General features: G+C 40.5%; 1 protein-coding gene across 1 annotated transcript; it reads left to right on the top strand.

The window, feature by feature from the left end:
* The first annotated feature begins 1,167 nt into the window (after positions 1-1,167).
* On the top strand, positions 1,168-17,455 carry FBXO40 (F-box protein 40). The gene is made up of 3 exons (XM_062594537.1): positions 1,168-1,269; positions 8,842-10,737; positions 12,839-17,455. Exons 1-3 carry the CDS (start codon positions 1,261-1,263, stop codon positions 13,034-13,036), a joined length of 2,103 nt encoding a protein of 700 aa, XP_062450521.1. The 5' UTR covers positions 1,168-1,260; the 3' UTR covers positions 13,037-17,455.
* The last annotated feature ends 1,517 nt before the right edge of the window (positions 17,456-18,972 follow it).

The raw sequence follows: 18,972 nt of genomic DNA, 5'->3' as shown, positions 1-18,972 counted from the left end.
AGTCACTGGGGACTTGCAGATAGGGAAAGGAGAAGATAAAGCAAAACAAAAAGTTTGGTGTGAGTTAGGATCTCTGAGTTGCCACCACAGCAGCAAAAAGGTGCTGTGTGTTTCCAAACTGAAGAAAGCCAGTCACATACCACAGCAGGGTTGCCAGAGGTGTCTTTGCCGACAAGCGCAGGTTAGACAACCACTAGGGAGAGGCAGCAACATGTCCACACCCCAGAAGGAAGAAAACAAAGGGTGCTTAACTGCTGCGCTGTCCAAGAAGGTCTCGAACAAGCAGCAATGCTGGAAGGGGCATGAGCAGTGCCCCAGGCTAGTTAGAAGTAGTGGCCTTTCCTGTGTGCCCTCACAGAGATCAGGCTGCCAAGGCAAAGGACACGCACTGTGTGTGATGCCAGAGACCATCTCAGGCACTACCTGAATGTCACTGATAATTACAGAGTACCTGTATATGTGCATTTGCCATATATGTATCTGAAATTCTTTGATAGACTCATGTTGACCTTTAAATAAGGTTACTTATCTTTGCAGTTACTGCCAAGTTTGGCTGGGGAGGGAGGCACTGCGAACTGCACCTCTAAGGAGTTTCTCCCATTTGCTGGCTGGACCCTTCTGGTGTGCATGCAGTGGCTTGAGTTACAGAGACCCCTCAGTGAGGGCTGGGACACTGCCAGGCCAATTCTGGGTCATTTTGTCTGTCTTTCTCCCCACAGTACCCATCTCCCAGCCCCCAGTCTGCTGTGGATCAGACACACTTCATCACCGTTTGCATCTGTTGCTGCAGTTCATTACAACAGGGCTATGGGACATAGTGACAATTGGAATAGCAGAAATCATAAACTGATATGGGCACAAAAAAAAGGTCAAGCTGTAAAGGACTGGGAACTGAATCTTCTTAGGAGAGTGGCAGGACACCTGTAGAGCTCTGGAATATGTTGTGATCTGCTCCTCTAAGTACCCAGGACAGAGGACACGGTTACTTCTTTCTCTCCATTTTCTCTGCTAAGTATCACTCCAGTAGTTACAGTGTTAATAAATACAGTGGAGGAGGCTGCTCTGTAAGTTGACCTACATGGTCACATGCACTAGTTTTATTTTTAACATCCAAAACTACTTGATGTTTGTACTTGGGCTTGCTCTGTGCCCTCCCATTCTGTCCTCTTTCTCTGCTTCCAGTTATCCCTTATCCATCTCACTTCAACTCAGCTGAGCAAAACCAAGTGAACAAGTGTTTGGTGCAAACACAGGGACTCTATGATTAAGGTAAGGTTTTGTAAGTGTAATGCAGTGTTTATTGATCAAAGCTTATGCAATGGTTATTCTGTCAAGCTATGAAAATCAAGACATGCCTTCAAAATAATCTTAGTGGTTAGGATGAGGTAGAATAATCAAATAGAAGATGTCTTAAGTGGCACCCTAAAACAGAGGCACCTGGTAACTTCTGCAACATGTTACTCTAAAAAAAAAAAAAGAAAAAAAGTCCATTATTTATTCAGTGGACTAGCCTTGGTTTGCAACCCTAAGATGTTGACTAAAATGGGAACCTCAGTGTTAGGACAGACAATAAATCAATAATTCAGTTCCTGTAATTTCCAAGAAATGGGAAAAAAAGTAAAAGAAGGAGGTATCACAAGAAGATAGAGTAAGGGTCAGAGAGGAAGCAGGAACAACCTTGTGGCAAAAATGCTAAGACTTAAAATCCAATGAGTTTTAATATATTCATATGGAAACTGCACATTTTTTGTCCATATTGAATAAAAAGATGATGGAGTAAGAATTAGAAATGTTATGGGTACTACTGTACCATTTAGAGTTATGGCTGCTGAGCAGTTTTTATTTAGGAGTCTTTTCTCTCTTCTTTTTATGAGTTAAACATTAGCTCTGAAATTCTCTGTGCTGGGCATCTGCCTTGGGCTGATTTTTTGTATGTTTGTTTGGTTTGGTTTGGTTTAATTAAAACCAGTCACTTGATTATCTCGAAAAGTTTTCAAAGAAGTATGTTAATGATATTGCTACCAGAGAGTAAAATAGAACCTGAGCCCAAAGGAAAAAAAACAGTTTGGACTATTTTTTTTTTCTCCAACTGCAACTAAACTCAAATCTGTTATTTTAAAGTGCTTACTGAACTCAAACCAGCACTAAGCCCATTTGTCAGTTATTGGTGCAAGGTAAGAGTTTGCTTAATAATGTATGTCTCCACCAAGGACAGCACAGGGACCCTTCATATGCACTGAGAGCTGCAGAGCAGCCGTGTGTCACAGCCTCCCTTCTCCCTTTGCTGCCTGGCTTCCACATGACTCCCCAGCATGCCCAGCACAAGATCCTCCTGCTATGCTATGAGGCTGTACTGTGCTGCCCAGCAGCGTACTGCAAGCCCAGGGGATCGCTTCAGCACATGGATTTTTTTTTTTTTTTTTTTTTTTTTTTTTTTTTGCCTTTGTCTAAGATGACCTATGACTAAATTGTTCCAGCTAGGGAGGAGCAGGAAACGTCATTGATGCCTGCGGCATGCTGCCCGGAGTATATTCCAGCAGTGCCCCACGTTACCTTGTTATCCTCAACTCTCCCCTCCTCCTCCCATAAGAGCACTAGTGCATCTCGCTGGATAGATATTGCAAAAGCAAGCTCCCATGCCGCTGAAATGCCTGTGTGCAACACAGGCTTGTAGGGGCAGGAGGCTGTGTGTGCCCTAGCTTCTCTTCAGCTCCACAATCCTGCTTGCCAGATTTAGGGAACTGAAGATCTGATGTACTGTTGTAAGAACTTGAGCAATGCTCTGCAAAAAAAGTAGGGAGCAGGGACTGAAGCCTCTGCCTGACTGATGCCCTGTGCTATGGACTCACACCATCTCTGCCATTTTAGAACATATCTTTTCAATGTAAAGCAATTCCAGCCCTTTTGGTAATTCTGAACCAATGGTTACTGCCACAGAACAGCCCAGCTTCAGTCAGCTGATGCACAGCTAGAAAATACAGAGAATGGCTCCCTGACTGTTCCCAGCCTCATCTCTGTCTATGTTTGGGCTTACCTGACAGGACAGTTGTCTCACTGAAAACCTTTACACTCTCCGTATCTTATTCCAGGTATTTGAAGTTCACCAGAAGGGTTGTCCTGCAGTTGAAGTGCCACTGCAGAACCCATACTGACTTGTGCAAATTCTGTATCCCTGAGAAACCATGACTTGCGTGCACTCAGTAGCAGTTCACTGGCATTCCAGGTGAACATTTCACCTATACTTTTTACACTCCCTTTCTACTTGCCCTGAGTTGCACCATTCTCACTGCATGACTCATTTAAAGCTAGGCTAGCAACACGTACATGAGATCAGTCTGAGTGGTGATTGCAGAGCAGGTGTAACACAGAGGACAGTGACCTGCTGCTCCTAAGGCAAAGTCAAGCTATAGCTGTCCCTGCTGCAGGGCTTGGGCTCAATTAGAGGTCACTATGATGCCAAACGATGGCATCCTTGGATTTGCTTTTTTATTTTCAATTAATTGTAACAAACAACAGGACTTCAGAAAACTTCGTGTCTCCAGAATCATGTCCAAATGCGGTATGATGCATGGCACAAAAAGAGAAGGTTTCTAGTTTAAAGAGATATCAATGCTACTCTAGTGAGTGTGTTCCTATCCCGTCTCTGCCAGTGGTTTTGTGCTGAAGACATACAACTTCAAGTGAAATATCAGATCCTAAGTATCTCTGTGCTTGGCAGATATTTTTTTATCTAAAATACTATATTTAATTATATTTATTTTAATCTTTCTATGCTTTAATGCTCCAGCTGTCAGATAGGAGTAATAATATCTTTTTACCTCTAGTATATCTCTAGTACAGCAAAGATGAATTTATTATGGCTTGTGAACCACTCAGTTTCTAAGATAGTAAATATATTCAAAAAGCCTGTAAGGAAATTAGTAACTGTGTATTCACTTCAAGTTTTAAGTGTTATGCTGAAAATAAGATTAAGGCCACATAATGGGTAATAACGATTAAAAGAAATAGCGAATTCCTGCTATGTCCTGTACACCTCAAAATACTCACATTCCTTTAAGATATTTTTTCTGTTGTAACATCATATATAACTTTAAAATTCTTAGCTCCAAACTTTACTGAGATTTTTACAAGTTGCTTATGTCATTGTAAGTCTTCAAAAATCGTTTTATGTTCTTTTGCAGTCACGTCTCAGAGGCACTCCGTAAACTAATTATCAGAGGTTTCTTTTGATACTTTTTGATGGTTCCTTAAAATGGGAGTGATCCCTTGATTCTGTAAGAAGAACTCAGATATGATATATTATCTTTAAAAAGATAATGTATCAGTCCTCTATATATAGCAAATAACATAGAGGAAAACACTTGTATTGTTTTGGCTCATTGACTACAACTGAATTAAATATATATTTACTGAAAAGTAAAATATATTTAATTCATAAACCATAAATTATTGTCACTGAACACATCTGCTCCAAACACAGACATATTTGCAGTTAGAATAGCAGCTGTGTATTTTTAAACCTTACTTGAATTGCTGTCATTGCAGTCTAAAAATGAAGATTTACCAAAGTGGACAGAATGTGGACTGTAATGTACATCCTTTCATTCCATAGTAGCTTGAACATGATTCAAATAAGCATTTCTATTTTGCCTTTTTTTAACCCACCTCTTAGGAGATATTAAGTTGCAGGGAAATAGGAGTATGTAAAAATGTTTCATTACCTGACCTATGTGTCTCATCAGCCTCTGAATTTTATGTATCAGACTTAATGAGGCAAGAATTTGTAAACTGTTAGTGTGTTGAAAGTTGATTGTAACTTGTGCATTGACAATAATATCATCAACTAAAATACAGAGCTAACTAAATCATCAGTTAAAATACAGAGCTCCTGATTACCAGCATGTCAGAATATGAGAAGCATTCAAAATACCTAGTAGAGAATGATATATACCAGAAAAATTCTTTCTCCTTTCTTGTTGTCCTCTAGTTTAGGAGATTTAATAGTAAGGAGAGAGGGATAGAAATCATTTGTCTGACAGAACAGCATTTACAACTTAGAGAAGAGGTAAACTAAACTAAAAATGGAAAATCCAAATAATTGTGAAGACTGATTCTGGTTCTAAATGCTCTGGTATGGTCACTTCTCATAAGGAAAAGAACCCGTATTTTCTTTTTATACAAGTGATTCCGATGTGATTAGTTCCAGCATACAACAGCGTATATATGAAAGCAGGCTCTGAAACTTTGCAAGCAACCATTTCTGTGGCTGCAGAGAACCATAAGGCCTATGCCTTAGGATATATTTTTATTTATCAATTATTTCTCTCTATGAGTTAGTTTTGCAGTGGAAAGTATTGTTCATACATTCATGTTTTTATTGTAGTGTAATGTACTCAGCCTTCTTCTGACCTTATGCAAGTCATAGCTGGGACTATTTTTAGAAATTATATTTGCAGAAGAATGCTACAAGAATGAGAGTAGCAGGGATGCTGCCAAAGAGAAATGTATCCATCTGTGTCTCTTGCTTCTTTGAGCTGCACAGAAGTAGATGTAACTAAACAGTCTAAAGAGGGACAGATAGCATCCTAAAGAGTATGTATTTAGGGGTTGGATCTGGCTGGGGCCATCCTGGCCAGCATCATGGTGTCACCTCTGTGCAGAACTCAGTGCAGAAACCAGAAAAAGGCAGGGAATACTATAATAGATAGTTATGAAATATTACTTTTCTGCATTGCTCTCTTGAGCTTATCCCATGTGTGCAAAGAAAGGCCAAGGTACCCAAGCTCTGAGTAAAGGGATCACAAAGGAAAGGACTTATTCCTTTACTATGCAAGATGGGGCGAGGATGTGGCTGATTAAGTAAGAGGTATGAATAGGTATTGGTCAGCATGGGCAGTTGCAACAGATGAAATGAAGATGTGTTGAGCAATCAATACACATCAAATTCAAACATAAAGGTAGTCTTTCATGACTGCAGGAACCAACATGCAGTGCTTTTCCCAGGCATCTTTCCTTCTCCTGCATTGTTCCTGACTTCCATGGCCTGGATGTGAAAGTGTGAAAGATGAGCTGTTGAAATAGTACCTTCAAGAAAGAGAAGGGAAGGGCCATCACATAGCATTTCTTCTCCTGGATCCTGAGCCTGCTTCCTCTGCAGTATAGCTCTCCTCAGGGTTAGGTCACTTATGCCTGGGGTTTCAAAAGCACTTACATCTAGGTAAATGCTGCCACTGCATTTTCTTTGACCTTGGAAAAAGCAAAATCTAAATTATTTTACTAATAGCATGTATTTTTTCCCAGAGCCAAACAAGAGTCCAGTGCAGCTATGGTAGGTCCTACCACACAGAAGGTGTGGTGGTAGACTTGTCAAGAATCCTCTTGACATTTTGACTGAGGAAAAGTTCCCCCAGTCCTGTTTCTTACAAGAAATGACAGGGAAAAAAAAGAACAAATAAAAAGTCCTGGGTCCTGTTTTTGGGGAACACAACTACAGTTCATGCTTATCATTAATGTTCTCCCTCCCACAAAGATTTGCACCAAACTGAACCAGGCTGCAAAGCATCCTGGCCTTTATAGCAATGAGCAGAGAATCAAAAGTATGGAGTCTTCCATATGCAGCAGCTATTTTGGGGACCAAGTTAGTGGTGTCAGTTGGTGCTCCAAGGAAGCAGCAGAAGGACTGGGCAGCCTCTAATTCTCTAATCCATCTCTTGTGCATGCTGGGAGTGTACAAGGGGAAAGGACTACAAAATGCCCCAGCATCTCTTAGGTTCATTGTTGGAGACAGGTTGCTTGGGTATGTGGACCATTGGTTTGACCCAGAATGTCATTCCTTATGTTCTTACATTTTTACTTCAAAGGAAGATGTGTCTATGTTACTCACCATCTCCATTTACTTGCCATTGATCTCCATGCTTCAGTTTTCCCATTTTTAAGAAGGGGTAACATCTGTTGCCTGAAAATATTGCAAGGGTAGAGATATTATGAGCAAAGGGGCATTGAGAACTTTTGAAAACAAGTTTTATAATTAGCTGATTTAAGTCATGTAATTGGCATCCTGGAAACGAAGTAAAAATACAGTAATGAAACCAAAGTAGGTAAGTGTTTCATTCTCACACAAAGCTAGTAATCTGCTAGTGATAACATTTTATAAGAGGAACTTCATACATCACTCTTGTACTTCAGCAGTTTTGTTGTTGGACATTAGGAACATCATATGTCCTTTTTATATTACAGTTTTTTGAAGAGAAAAATGGAAAAATTTGTATATATTTTGAAACCACAGAAATACAGAATTGTGAGAACTGAAATGCAGTCTTCCTTAAGAGAACATGTAGCCTGTTTACATGATAAAGCTAGTTGAAATTTCTGAAACATTCCTCTTGGCATCCTCAACTTCTGTTAATCCAGTCTGTCAGTTGCAAAGCATTAAATTAATGGAGCTGCCTGATGGCAGCTGAATTTAGGAAACAGAGACTAGGCTGGTATTGTTTATTTCCATTCTTGTTGCCTAGGACCTGTTTCCCTATTTTCTGACCCTCTGTGGTATCACTTGAAGACAACATCTTCAAAAACTGGATTAAAAATATGATCAAGTCACAATCACCTACTCTGTTTCAGATAGTGTTTCACACTGACTTTTCAGAAGCACCTAGAATGAATCAAAAAACAGAGTGGTGATGACCTGTTTGTGGAATCATACTCTAAAATACATAAAAGGAATGATCTAGGTTAAAAAATAAGGCGGGGGAAGATTCTTTCTCAAAGAGGCATCCTGTAAAAAGCATGCTCAGAGCTGACCTCTCCTGTACTGTCACAGGAAGGGGAAAGCTCTGCTGAGGTTAGATATTTGTCGCTCCTGTTCTGTTCTTGCTGCACACTGGTGCTGAACAGAGCATGGCATAAGCCATACTTGCCCTCTTCCCTTCTTTCATACCTACTTAACATTCAGTGGAGACAGCAAGAGGGAGGAAGGTGGTCACCAAATAGGAATTTGTTAAAAAAAAAAAAAAAAAAAAAAAAAAAAAGTGGAAATGGATTTAACTGGGTGAGTACAACCTTGATATAGGCCTCCACTGCACTCTGGAGCTTCTCCCCAAAATGTAAACTAAGGCATTACCTCATTCAGGATTTTGGCTCCTACAAGTGGATATAACAGAGAAACCAGCCAGAAGGAAAGTCCCCGGTAGTCTCTGTTCCATGGCATGAGGCATCATTTAGGAATATACAGGTAAATCAGGGAAGTAGAGCAAAGAAGAACAAGCAAATCAGCCTTAACCCAGGCTGTTTAGCACACTGGGAAATGTGATCTTGACAACATCCCTCACTCTCAGTCTTTGCTACTGTAGAAGAAAGGAAGGTTCATTTGTGAAGCGTTCATGTTAATATGAGGGTCGGGGCATGATGACACTTGTAGGTCAAATGACCAGCTAATTTTTCAAGGGAGGAGGAAAAAAATGTCATCTTTCCTACTCAAATAATATTGAGGAAATGGGGAACTTTTCTGTGCCCTCACATAATTTCTTTTGCAGCTTTGATTTCAGCAGTTTGGAATAGAGTGCATCAGTGCAAATACAGGGACAGAAATCAGCTCATTCTCTCACTTTGCTGCCTCTGCTGTGCTAACAACTGAAGACCTCTAAGACCCTACTTATAATCCCACTGCTATCAGGCTATTTTGTAGCATAGGGATCACTGCTGAAAAGTAACCAGAAGTCCTTTACCGACAGCCTTATTCCCTCTATGTGAACCCACCACGTGGAAATCAAACCCAGGCAATCTGACCACCATTCTTGCTCCTCCAGATAGTAATGCTTTTCTTCTTGTCTTTGCTACATGCAGCACCGGACTCAGAAGCCTCCCCCAGGGCAGCACAAACACTGTGAGAGATGTTTCAGCCGGCACTGCCGTGCACCGATTGAGCCCTCCGTCTCCTGCATGGTGATCAGCTGCCACCTTCGCTGCGGGGCAACCTTTCACATGTGCAAGGAGGAGGAGCACCAATTGCTCTGTCCTTTAGAGCAGGTCTCTTGCCTCAACTCAGCATATGGCTGTCCTTTCTCCATGGCCCGCTTTAAGCTGGCAAAGCACCTTCAAGTCTGTCCAGCCAGTGTTGTCTGCTGCTCAATGGAGTGGAATCGCTGGCCAAATGTGGATTCAGACACAACCCTCCATCAGAATATTATGAAGGAAACCTTGAATGAAGACTGTCTTGACACGGCCTTGGCCCTCAGAGACCAGAAAATACTTTTCAGGACTTTGAAAATGGCTGAATTGTTTCCAGAATGGAGAGAAAAGTATGAAGTGGAAGAACTAATGGATGAAGCCACAGGGGAGGAAGAAGGTGCTGTGGGAGGATTAACCAGTGGTTCTCTAGAAGGTGATCACCAATCATCTGACCTCAGCCAACGTGAGCGGGAAGAACTGGCAAAGGACAAAGAAGGAATGGATCTAGGGGGTTACAAAACCTGGGAGAACATTTTCAGCAAAGAGCTCTTGGCTTGCAAGGTAACAGGCTCAGCAGTCAGTGCAGGGAAAAAGACAGAGGAGGCTTCCAAGAAAATAGCATCAGCCACTTGCACTGATACCTCCACAGAGAAGGCAAAGAAAATACCTGATGCAGAAGAAGCGAAACACCAAAAGACTGAACAGGTAGCACCAAATACAGAAATGACAGGACTGGCTCCCTGGCAAGAAGGAGTCCTGGAGAGATTGAAGAAAGAAGTTGGTGTAGCTGATTACAATATGTATCTGGTACATCATGGGGGAATGCTCATTCGCTTTGGCCAGCTAGCTGCTTGCACTCCCAAAGAAAAAGACTTTGTGTATGGGAACTTAGAAGCTCAGGAGGTAAAGACAGTTTACACCTTCAAAGTGCCAGTTAGCTATTGTGGCAAAAGAGCACGACTGGGAGATGCCCTGGGACACAAGATGCCAACCGCAGACAAGTTGGTGGATACCTCAGAATTGGGAATAAGCCTAGAAGAACTACCTAAAGCAAATATAATTAAAACTACTTTGTTGTGTGCACTGGAAAAAGAACTGAAAGGACATGAGATCTCTGAAACAAGGGGTATTGATGGACTTTTTGTGGATTTTGCAACTCAGACATACAACTTCGAGGTGGAACCCTTCTCCTCCAATGCTGTTCTAGCAGATATTGTAGATGAAAAAAGCCCACCAGAACTCCATGTGGAGCTCTACACAGAATGTGTTACAAGGAGACACAACAAAAGCAGTTCAGCTTTCACATTCATGTGCAGTCACTTCTTCAGAAGGGATGAGTTCCCATCACATTTCAAGAATGTGCATGCTGATATCCAATCATGTCTGGATGGATGGTTCCAGCATCGCTGTCCGCTGGCCTACTTGGGATGCACTTACGTTCAAAACCACTTCCGCCCCGCTGGATATAAGGCCAAGGTTATATACAGCCAGCCTCTCAAGACATTTGCTATTAAACCAGAGGTTGACACCCTCCTTGTTGAATCAGGAAAGTGCAACTCCACGGTCACTAATCGAGGGAGAAATAAAGACTCGCTGAGTAGCCTGCCAGTAGAAGTGCTCAAGTACATTGCTGGATTCCTGGACAGCTTCAGCTTATCTCAGCTATCGCAGGTGTCAGTGCTGATGAGGAACGTCTGTGCCACTCTTCTTCAAGAGAGAGGAATGGTCCTACTGGTCTGGGAGAAAAAAAGATATTCCCACGGAGGTACTTCATGGAAAGCTCGCAGAGAGGCAAGTGATTGATATTGGGAAAAGGATAGCCATGGGTTCTCTCCAGGAAAAACACATGCATAGCAAGTGACGCTGCATGTAAGCACACAGACATAGGGAAGGATCAGGAGGTTGTAAACTGCAGCAGAGAATGGGGAGGTTGCAAGGATGTAAAGCACAGTAAATCTAGCAAAGGTAGGAAGGTGTAAATGAGCACCTACTGATCAGCTGAAAGTTGCCACTCAGGTTTGCTTTGGGTAACTAGTTCGCATAGGCACTATGAATTGAGAATTCCTGATCCTTAAAGGTTACACACAGGTTCTTAAAGAACTTGGGGTTTGTCCTTTTCTTTTTTCCTCTTTACAAGTGGGTCTAGGGCATCTTGAAACTAAAGCATGCTTCAGAACACTTAAAAGTGTAAAGAACAAGGAGATGTAAATGTGAAAGGAGCTCAGTATTCACAACAGCCTCCTAGCGTTTTCATGGTTAGTAGCTTCATGATTAGTAGTTCACAAGGTTGTCATAAAAGTCTGGTTTCTTGGGATATGAGCACCTTAAAGAGAAGCATCGAGATAAGAAGCCCTTTCTTGCTAAGCTGGTGATCTGAAATTTGCCTCCCGCTGTTTGTAATGGAAAATTATTTTCCCTATTGGCTGTCTGGGTAGTCTGAATGAAGTATGTGAACACAACTTAGTTTAAATCCTAGTTGAAACAACAGTTGCTGCAGTTTTTTGCTGGCTGATAGCCTTGCAGTTGCTCTTACATAAAACAGGAGAGGGAATATCAGAGACTTTTGCATGATCAAGCCCACGAGAAACAGACCTAGGGACAAATAATTTAAAGAGGTCCAAAGAAGACTTGCAAAAATGATCTAATGATCTGGCTTTCAAACAGACAGCTAAAGATCTCCACTTACTGATATTTCCAAATGGAAACCTAGCAATTCATGAAAAGTATTCACTATTAAGAGAAAATACAAAGTGTGGCAAGTTCTAAATCTAGTGTAACAAGAACCAATGGCTGCAAGTTGAATTGCCAAATCCAAAACAGAAAATATACATTGAAATCATTTACTGCAGGATGTGGCTTCCTTCAATAGAAGGAAGAAATTCCAGTTGAGCAATCAAATAGCAGTTACCTCCAGTTAGTAGCATAATTTCAAACCAGCAGTCTTCCCTTTAAAGAATATCCAACCCTTTCATGTTAGCTGTCTGTTTTGACCCCACATGAATCGGTTTCCGATGCACAGACTCTTCTTGAAAATTCCATTTGTAATTAAACTGAACTTCTTGATTCTTGTGTATAACAGCTACGATTACCTAGAACTAGGACAGGTGCAGGTAATTCTGACCTGTAACACACCCACCTACTGTCCTTCTTCTACAAGAAAGTACATTTGTAGGGAAAAGAAATCCAATATGACTTTAAAAAATAAATTGATCTAGTGGGATACGGCAAATATTAAAGTGATTTAAGCACAGTCTTATCACAAATACATATTATCACTGCAAACAAAGATTGCATATTTTAACTGCACCATTCCTTTTTTTTGCAAGATTGGATTTCTTCTAGGAAAAATCTTAGCCTTTGAATTTTCTAGGCTTGTTATGGGGTGGGTACTTTCAAGTTACTAATATATGTTTTCAACTATAAGGAGATCTTTATTCTTTATTCAGTCTTTTTTTTTCCTTTTTTTTTTTTTTTTTTGAGAGAGAGAAAGAGAGAGAGAGCAAGATTATACAACCATGCTCTATTTACTTTGCTTTATAACTGCCTTGGATGCATCTAATCTCCATTTTTTTCACACAGTACATGTGTGATGTAGTGGTCAGGTGTCCTGGATTTCCTAATGTACAGCACTGGATTAGCACCAAAAACTGTAGAAGGATGCTTTCCTATTAAAAATAGCAGTTGATAACAAAAGCAGAAAAAAACAGCAAGCATGAGGTATATACCAATACAGACCACATTTTTATATGTTATACTAGCCCTGCATGATCAGAATTTCACTAGTCTATCCAGTACACATCGCGTACATTCACTATAAGCCGAGCGAGTATTTTAAAACCCGGTTACACTTTGCTAACATTCCAGTGTTCTCCCTCCCTTCCCCACATACTAGATCTGGCAGTTCAGCAGCCTGTTCTCCACAGTTAACAAATGGCAGTTCAATGATGCCATGAGCATGTCTGAACACCTGAAGAACTGTCCTTTCTACGACGTGGAGCACAAGAAGGACCCTGTGTTGCTGACGAGCATGTGTGAACGTCGAGATAAGATTCAAAAGACCTTGGTCTCTACTTTCAAGCACAGATTCTAAACAACCTGCATCCCTTTCGCCATGGTCCTTTCAAGGTCGTTTGAAAGAAGATTTGGAAATCTGGTTGTAAAGATTGTTGTTTCTAACTCTCATTCGGAAATACAAAATTGGCTTCCCTCCAGCTATATCTGGAACATCCTGCATCTTTTTCTTGCATTAATTTAATTGTTAAAACGTCATCCATAGAGTTCTGGCACACTGCTCACGGATGTCATGTGCTTTCTATTTCTTTTTCTGTTCTTTGCTTAATTGAGAAACCTGGAGAAAGTAATAAGGATATTGTCTGAAAGTAGCAACCTTGAAGGTAGGTCATTGCTCCTACACCATGTCCCTGAGAGAAAAAAGAACAGTTAATGTAGGTATGTTAATGTAGGTACAGCTTGACTAGTTCTGGGCACACAGACAGGTGCTCTCCAGCCTGACAGGCGTAGGAATTACTAAGGTACTCTGAGATGTGGATAAAGGGAAAGGAGACCCAAAAAATAAAGTGAATAAATTAGAATTCCAGTGAGGAGCCAGGAATGCACTGCACAACCACAAACCATCCTTTAGGGCCCTGATTCAGGCAGACATGCCTATTTGGGACAGGATTTGAGTGCATGCCTGAAGTTGAGCTCATGGGAACATTAAAACCCAACCAAAGCAAACTCACTCATTCTTAGAAATAGCAATGCTGCAAACAGTTTTAGAGAGTCTGTTGATTTTTTTATATTTTTCAATCAATAGTTGTCTCTAAATGTTTCATTTAAATATCCACTAAAGCCATCAAAAATTATCTCAAGTCACTTTCAGAATGTTTTGCCTAATCAGTTTTGCAATGAACAATTTATCACAGCAAGATTTTTTTTCCGTAAAAGAAAAAAACATTCAGCAACCCATTCAGTAATAGTATGGATAATGTTTACTACAATTAAAAAGGGGAAAAATTGAAAAAATCATGAAACATGGAAGATATCAAATAGAGTATAAAGATCTTTCTAACAAAGCAGAAAAGTACTTAAGATTTGGTTGATTTTTTAATAAGTAAATTAAGTTGAAATATGTTAATTTGAGAGAAATCAGGAATGCTATGAACAGTGGATGGCTCATTCCAGTATTTAGACTGATTTCAGACATACTAGTTAGAAATACCATAGTTCTCATTGTAGGTGGGATTCCTCCGAAATGGCTTTAGAGTGATTCAACAGCTTGCAGACTTTGTATACAATCACTTTCTTTTGTAAGCTCATAAGCATGAGCTCAATACCTGTGACCTGGCTTTCACTTCACAGGCATGAGGTGCAAGCACTCATGGATCTGTGGTGGCCTGAGCCAGGTGCTCACATGGCAGAGTAGGTGCCGGTGCTGCTGCTCTCGATACATGGGCCAGCTGGATTAAACCTGACTCAGGTATACTGAGACATGCTGCACTTGCAGCTCTCCGTTTTGATGTAGATCTAGGATGAGCAGGTTACAAAAGGGAAAACTACCTCTTACTGATAAGGGCCATCACTCATGGTCGCTGATGAACCTGAATCAAGCCCATGGTAACCATGGCATGAATTGCATGGTGCCAGAAACAATCCTGAGTACTGTTTGTCCTCATCTATACTTGCAGCTTAAATGGTCCCTGTGAGATTCTACCGTGTAAGAATATTTTTCTTCTCCAGATACATGCCCTCAGGAAAATATCCTTTGATTTGTTGGGGTACAAATTAGTCCCAGGATTATGACCAGAACTACTAGCAATTACTGGGGTTTTTTTATTCATGGCATCCTGTTGCCTTTCTCTAGAGATTCTTCCTGGGAAGTCTCATAATTCTGTACACATGAGAGTAAAACTGTGAATCTTGTGGAAAACAAGACAAGTAGCAACATAGTTTTACGTGTAGAAAAATAAGGCAAAATGACACAAGGAATCTGAGCTGGCTGAGGCTGCAGTTAAAGCTCGGTGTTCTTTCCTTCGTCCTGTGGTTTAATTACTGTGCAAAAACAAACTTACTATCCTATAAAGATGCTTACAACAACTCAGCTGTACTCAGAAAATCCACTATGAAGTAGGTTGTCCAATACTACCACTCTGTGATTTATATAGGAAAGTTGACATCTGTGAGACAACATAAATTTTCTAGATTGGCCTTTACATGATTATGTCTTTCATGAAAGAGCCTGATCGGCTGCAAACGCGTGTGCAAAAATAAGGTGCCAGTATCTCAGCTGGGTACTTAAAAATGGAGGCACTTAAAATTATGGACAATTTTAGGAGAAAAAAAAAAGAGCCTTATACATAGAGTGAGTCAGTATTCAAGGCAGGTATAAGAGACCATTAGAAAGTAAATTCAGTCTATGAACTGTCTCTTGATCAATCAGTTAACTGCTGTAAACTGGCATAGGTCCACTGAAACTGGTTTATTTTAGGGGTGAATTGGGCTCGTTTTACCTTTAGTATCAGTGTCACTGACATTGTTGCTGTCCTGGTTCAGGCCTACTTCTATCAGCTTCAGGGGATTTTCTTCTTGTATCTTCCTTTCTCTAGAGATCTTCTGACTTATGTAGCAGCCTTATAACCTGTGAACTTGCTTCTTCCCTGGGAGTGAGGTGCCAAAGTCAGACTGCAGAGAGGCTGCAGCTTTGGCAAGTATTACCATTATAAGTGTAGGTTAGAGAGAGGAATGTCTCAGCCACTACATCTAGGGACCAATTTGGGTTAAGATGCAACATCTAGGGGAGTAGACTTCAATGCTTTCCTCTTGGATACTACTATAAAATACACTGGAGATATACAGGCTCCCAATTCACTGAGAGAGAAAGAAGCAAATTCACCCAGGTAAATATATATGCATACTTCTATAAATTATAAATTTGGTTGAGTCAACAAGATTTATTTACAGCCTATGCTACAGTTTTATGCAGTAGAAGCTAATAATCCACAGTGACCTTTAGATTAGTCTGGTTAATCCCACCCTGGAGGAGGGAAGATGGTACAGCAAAGTGGAGGTCCCACTCAGAATAGTGAGTACCTACCAGCTAGTAGAAGTTTCTTACTTTATCTCTCATTTAACACTAGAGGAGAATTGTGGATGGTATCAGACACGGTTTAACTAATCAGTGTAGGTATGCCAGGCTAGCCCAATGTTGATGGTGCTACTCATTAGCAGGAGCTAAAGAGGCTAGGGAGGTGTGGGCTTGGATTTAGCAAATCTTCAGCCTCTTTGTTTAGGCTTGTAACTTGACCAATGGAAAATCAAAGAAAATAAGGAAACTTTCCCATTAGAATGTTAGCCATCTAAATAGGCATTAGGACCCAAAATATTTCCTGAATGTCAGCTTGAGGGACTGAATCAGAAGAAACATTGCAATTGTTACTTTTTAAAACAGCTGTTTTGCTGGGAAGGAACCTGAAATGGGAAAGTGGATCCAATCCACCAGAGCACAGAGGTTGTTCTCTGTCCACATCTCACACTTCAGACCTTCATGGCTTGGATCCCATTAGTGCTGCCCACATCTTGTGAAGGACAAGAACAATATTCTGCACACTCTAAGGACTGACAAATTTTGCAGTTTTTCTTCTTGCTGGAAGAATGGGAACTGGAATGATGGCCTCATGGAAATCAAAGAGGTCAGAGCAGGACAGAAAAGACCGAGGACAAGAGAGTGGTAAGACTGGAAACAGGAAAGGTAAATGGTTTGGATAGAGGTGACCTGACAGAGTAAAGATAACATGGTGAGAGGCAAGTGGAAAAAGGTAAAAGTGCGAATGCATGAAGGGAAGTGGGATGTGAAAGAGGATGGGACTGGAAATGTGTCCAGAGGAAATAATTCAATTCAACAGAAACTAGAAGGATGGGATAGCAGAGCAGAAACATACTTAGTGGAGCAGAGACATATGAAGAGCATAAGAAGGAGAATGGAGAGTTTATTTATTTTGACTTTTACTGACATAGTAAGATATTTGCACGAGCCTTGTGAACTCACTGAATTGCAGATTCTGTTCTGTATTATAATCTTTATCATGACTCGTCATGTAGTGTGACCTCTGCTCTGAAGTAGGCTGTTCAGCTAGTGTGTTGTTGAAAGACCAGAGCTGAGAGTCCACTGTAAAACCATGAAAAGTCACCAATTTTGATGTTCCTGCATACTCATCATTCACTGCCAACAACTGATATTCTAGGAAAATGCTTCTCTTTGAGGAATTCCCATTCAGTGTTACACAGTAACATGGGAGAGGTTGTATTTCTTCAGGGGCAAAAGGGTAGGCCACACAGCAAAACATACCATAAGTCTAGACTGAAGGAAGAAATTATTTGCCAGGCCTCTCAACTCCCAAAACTGAGTGAGCATAAATAAAGTTTATCCGAACAATGCTATTTTGTAAAGGTTTGTAACTCTTTGTTGCTTTCTTAGGAATAAAAATTATTATAGTTAAAAAATCCAATAAAATACTTGTCTTAGCTTATTTTCTTTATTTCATCACAATATTTGCTTTACTTTCAAATCAAGTAATGCTTGTACCCTCATATTCATTACTCTCCTTTCCTCTGCTCCACTCTTCAGTTTGATTTTCCTGGGTGTAGAATAAGGCTGTGTATCAGTTATAATTATTTTTTCTCTCTGCATAGTCATCTTCTCCTTCCTGGTTCAGTTATTTGCTTATATTGCTGAAAAACTTTCTCTACTTTTGAAAGTTTCTTCTCCAGATTGACATGTCACATAATATCTGCAAATATGTAAAGAAAAGAGTTTTCTTTGCCAATCTGTCTCCTTTCTTATTCTTCACTTATTTTTAATAACACAGTGAGTCTGGCTGTTTATCCAGGTAGTTACAGAGTGATTTTTGCTTCTTTACTTGGGATGCAAATTCCAAAACTGCTGTGTAGCTCTGACAGAAGTTCTGGGCTTCTTTCACATTCAGACCCTCAACCTCTGTAGTCTAAGTTAATGAGTTCTCCTAAATCCTTGATGCCTTTTCCTTTTGAAAAAACCTTTCATGTACAGACCTACTTTTATTAAGGTTCCTGCTTAATTTATATATAAGCAAACTATGATCACACAGTCCTGATTTATTTTTGATGACCAGCTGCTCTATGACTTAATTGCTATTTACAACTAAGTAATCTTTTGTTGGTTCAATGACTGTCTTGTAAAGGAATTTGTCATTTGTTACACTGAAAAATGTAGACAATTATGATTATCAGAGTTTAGTCTTCAGTTCATAAATCTGAAATTAGTTTCGCATGGTAGCATAGTTTCTTGTGGGATTTATCTCCCGAACTTTCTTCCCGAGTTTTATGTAAATAACCTGTTACATCATTAATCTGATGCTAACTCACTGTCTTTAGCTTCATTTCTACCAGTCCTGAACTGAAGAATATTTTAGTACCAAGCATGACTGGTATGCCACCATATTTCTGCCACTTGTATGATAACTAATTTACACCCCATAGTAGTTGTTTCTAGTTCTATCCTACAACTATCTGAAGGGTTGTAGATACAACAAAGATAGTGGAGCCAAACTCTTCTCAGTAGTGCCAGACAATAAAAAGGGGGCAATGACAACAAGTTGCAGCTTGGAAAGGTCAGGCTGGACTTTAGGAAAAACTTTTTTTTATCAGCAGGATAGTAGTGCAGCACTGGAACAGGTATACTCAGAAAGATGGTAGAGTCTCCATCCCTGGAGAGTTTCCAGACTTGGCTGGACAAACTTATGCCGACCTGATCTAGCAGGATATTGGCCTGGAGACCTCCAGAGCTCCCTTCCCACCACCACTTCTCTGATTCCACAATATCGCCTGAGATACCCTATAGGATAGAGACATCTCTGTTAGTACTCCCTGACCTCCTCTGCTTTTCTTAGCTGAACTAGATAGCCCTTTAGCTGTTAGTATTGGCTGCCTGATGCTTCTCCATCAGTACCTCTCTCTGCTAGCTGTCCAGGCTCCTGCCCTCTTTATCTTCTG

Source organism: Rhea pennata, chromosome 1 (assembly GCF_028389875.1).
Source record: "Rhea pennata isolate bPtePen1 chromosome 1, bPtePen1.pri, whole genome shotgun sequence".
NCBI lineage: Eukaryota > Metazoa > Chordata > Aves > Rheiformes > Rheidae > Rhea > Rhea pennata.
This window is presented reverse-complemented; position numbering and strand designations above follow the sequence as displayed.

Bases quoted from the DNA above. Each gene is read 5' to 3' on its own strand.
- FBXO40 (XM_062594537.1), top strand. The intron at 10,738-12,838 runs GCAAGTGATTGA...CCCACATACTAG, and splicing joins CATGGAAAGCTCGCAGAGAG to ATCTGGCAGTTCAGCAGCCT.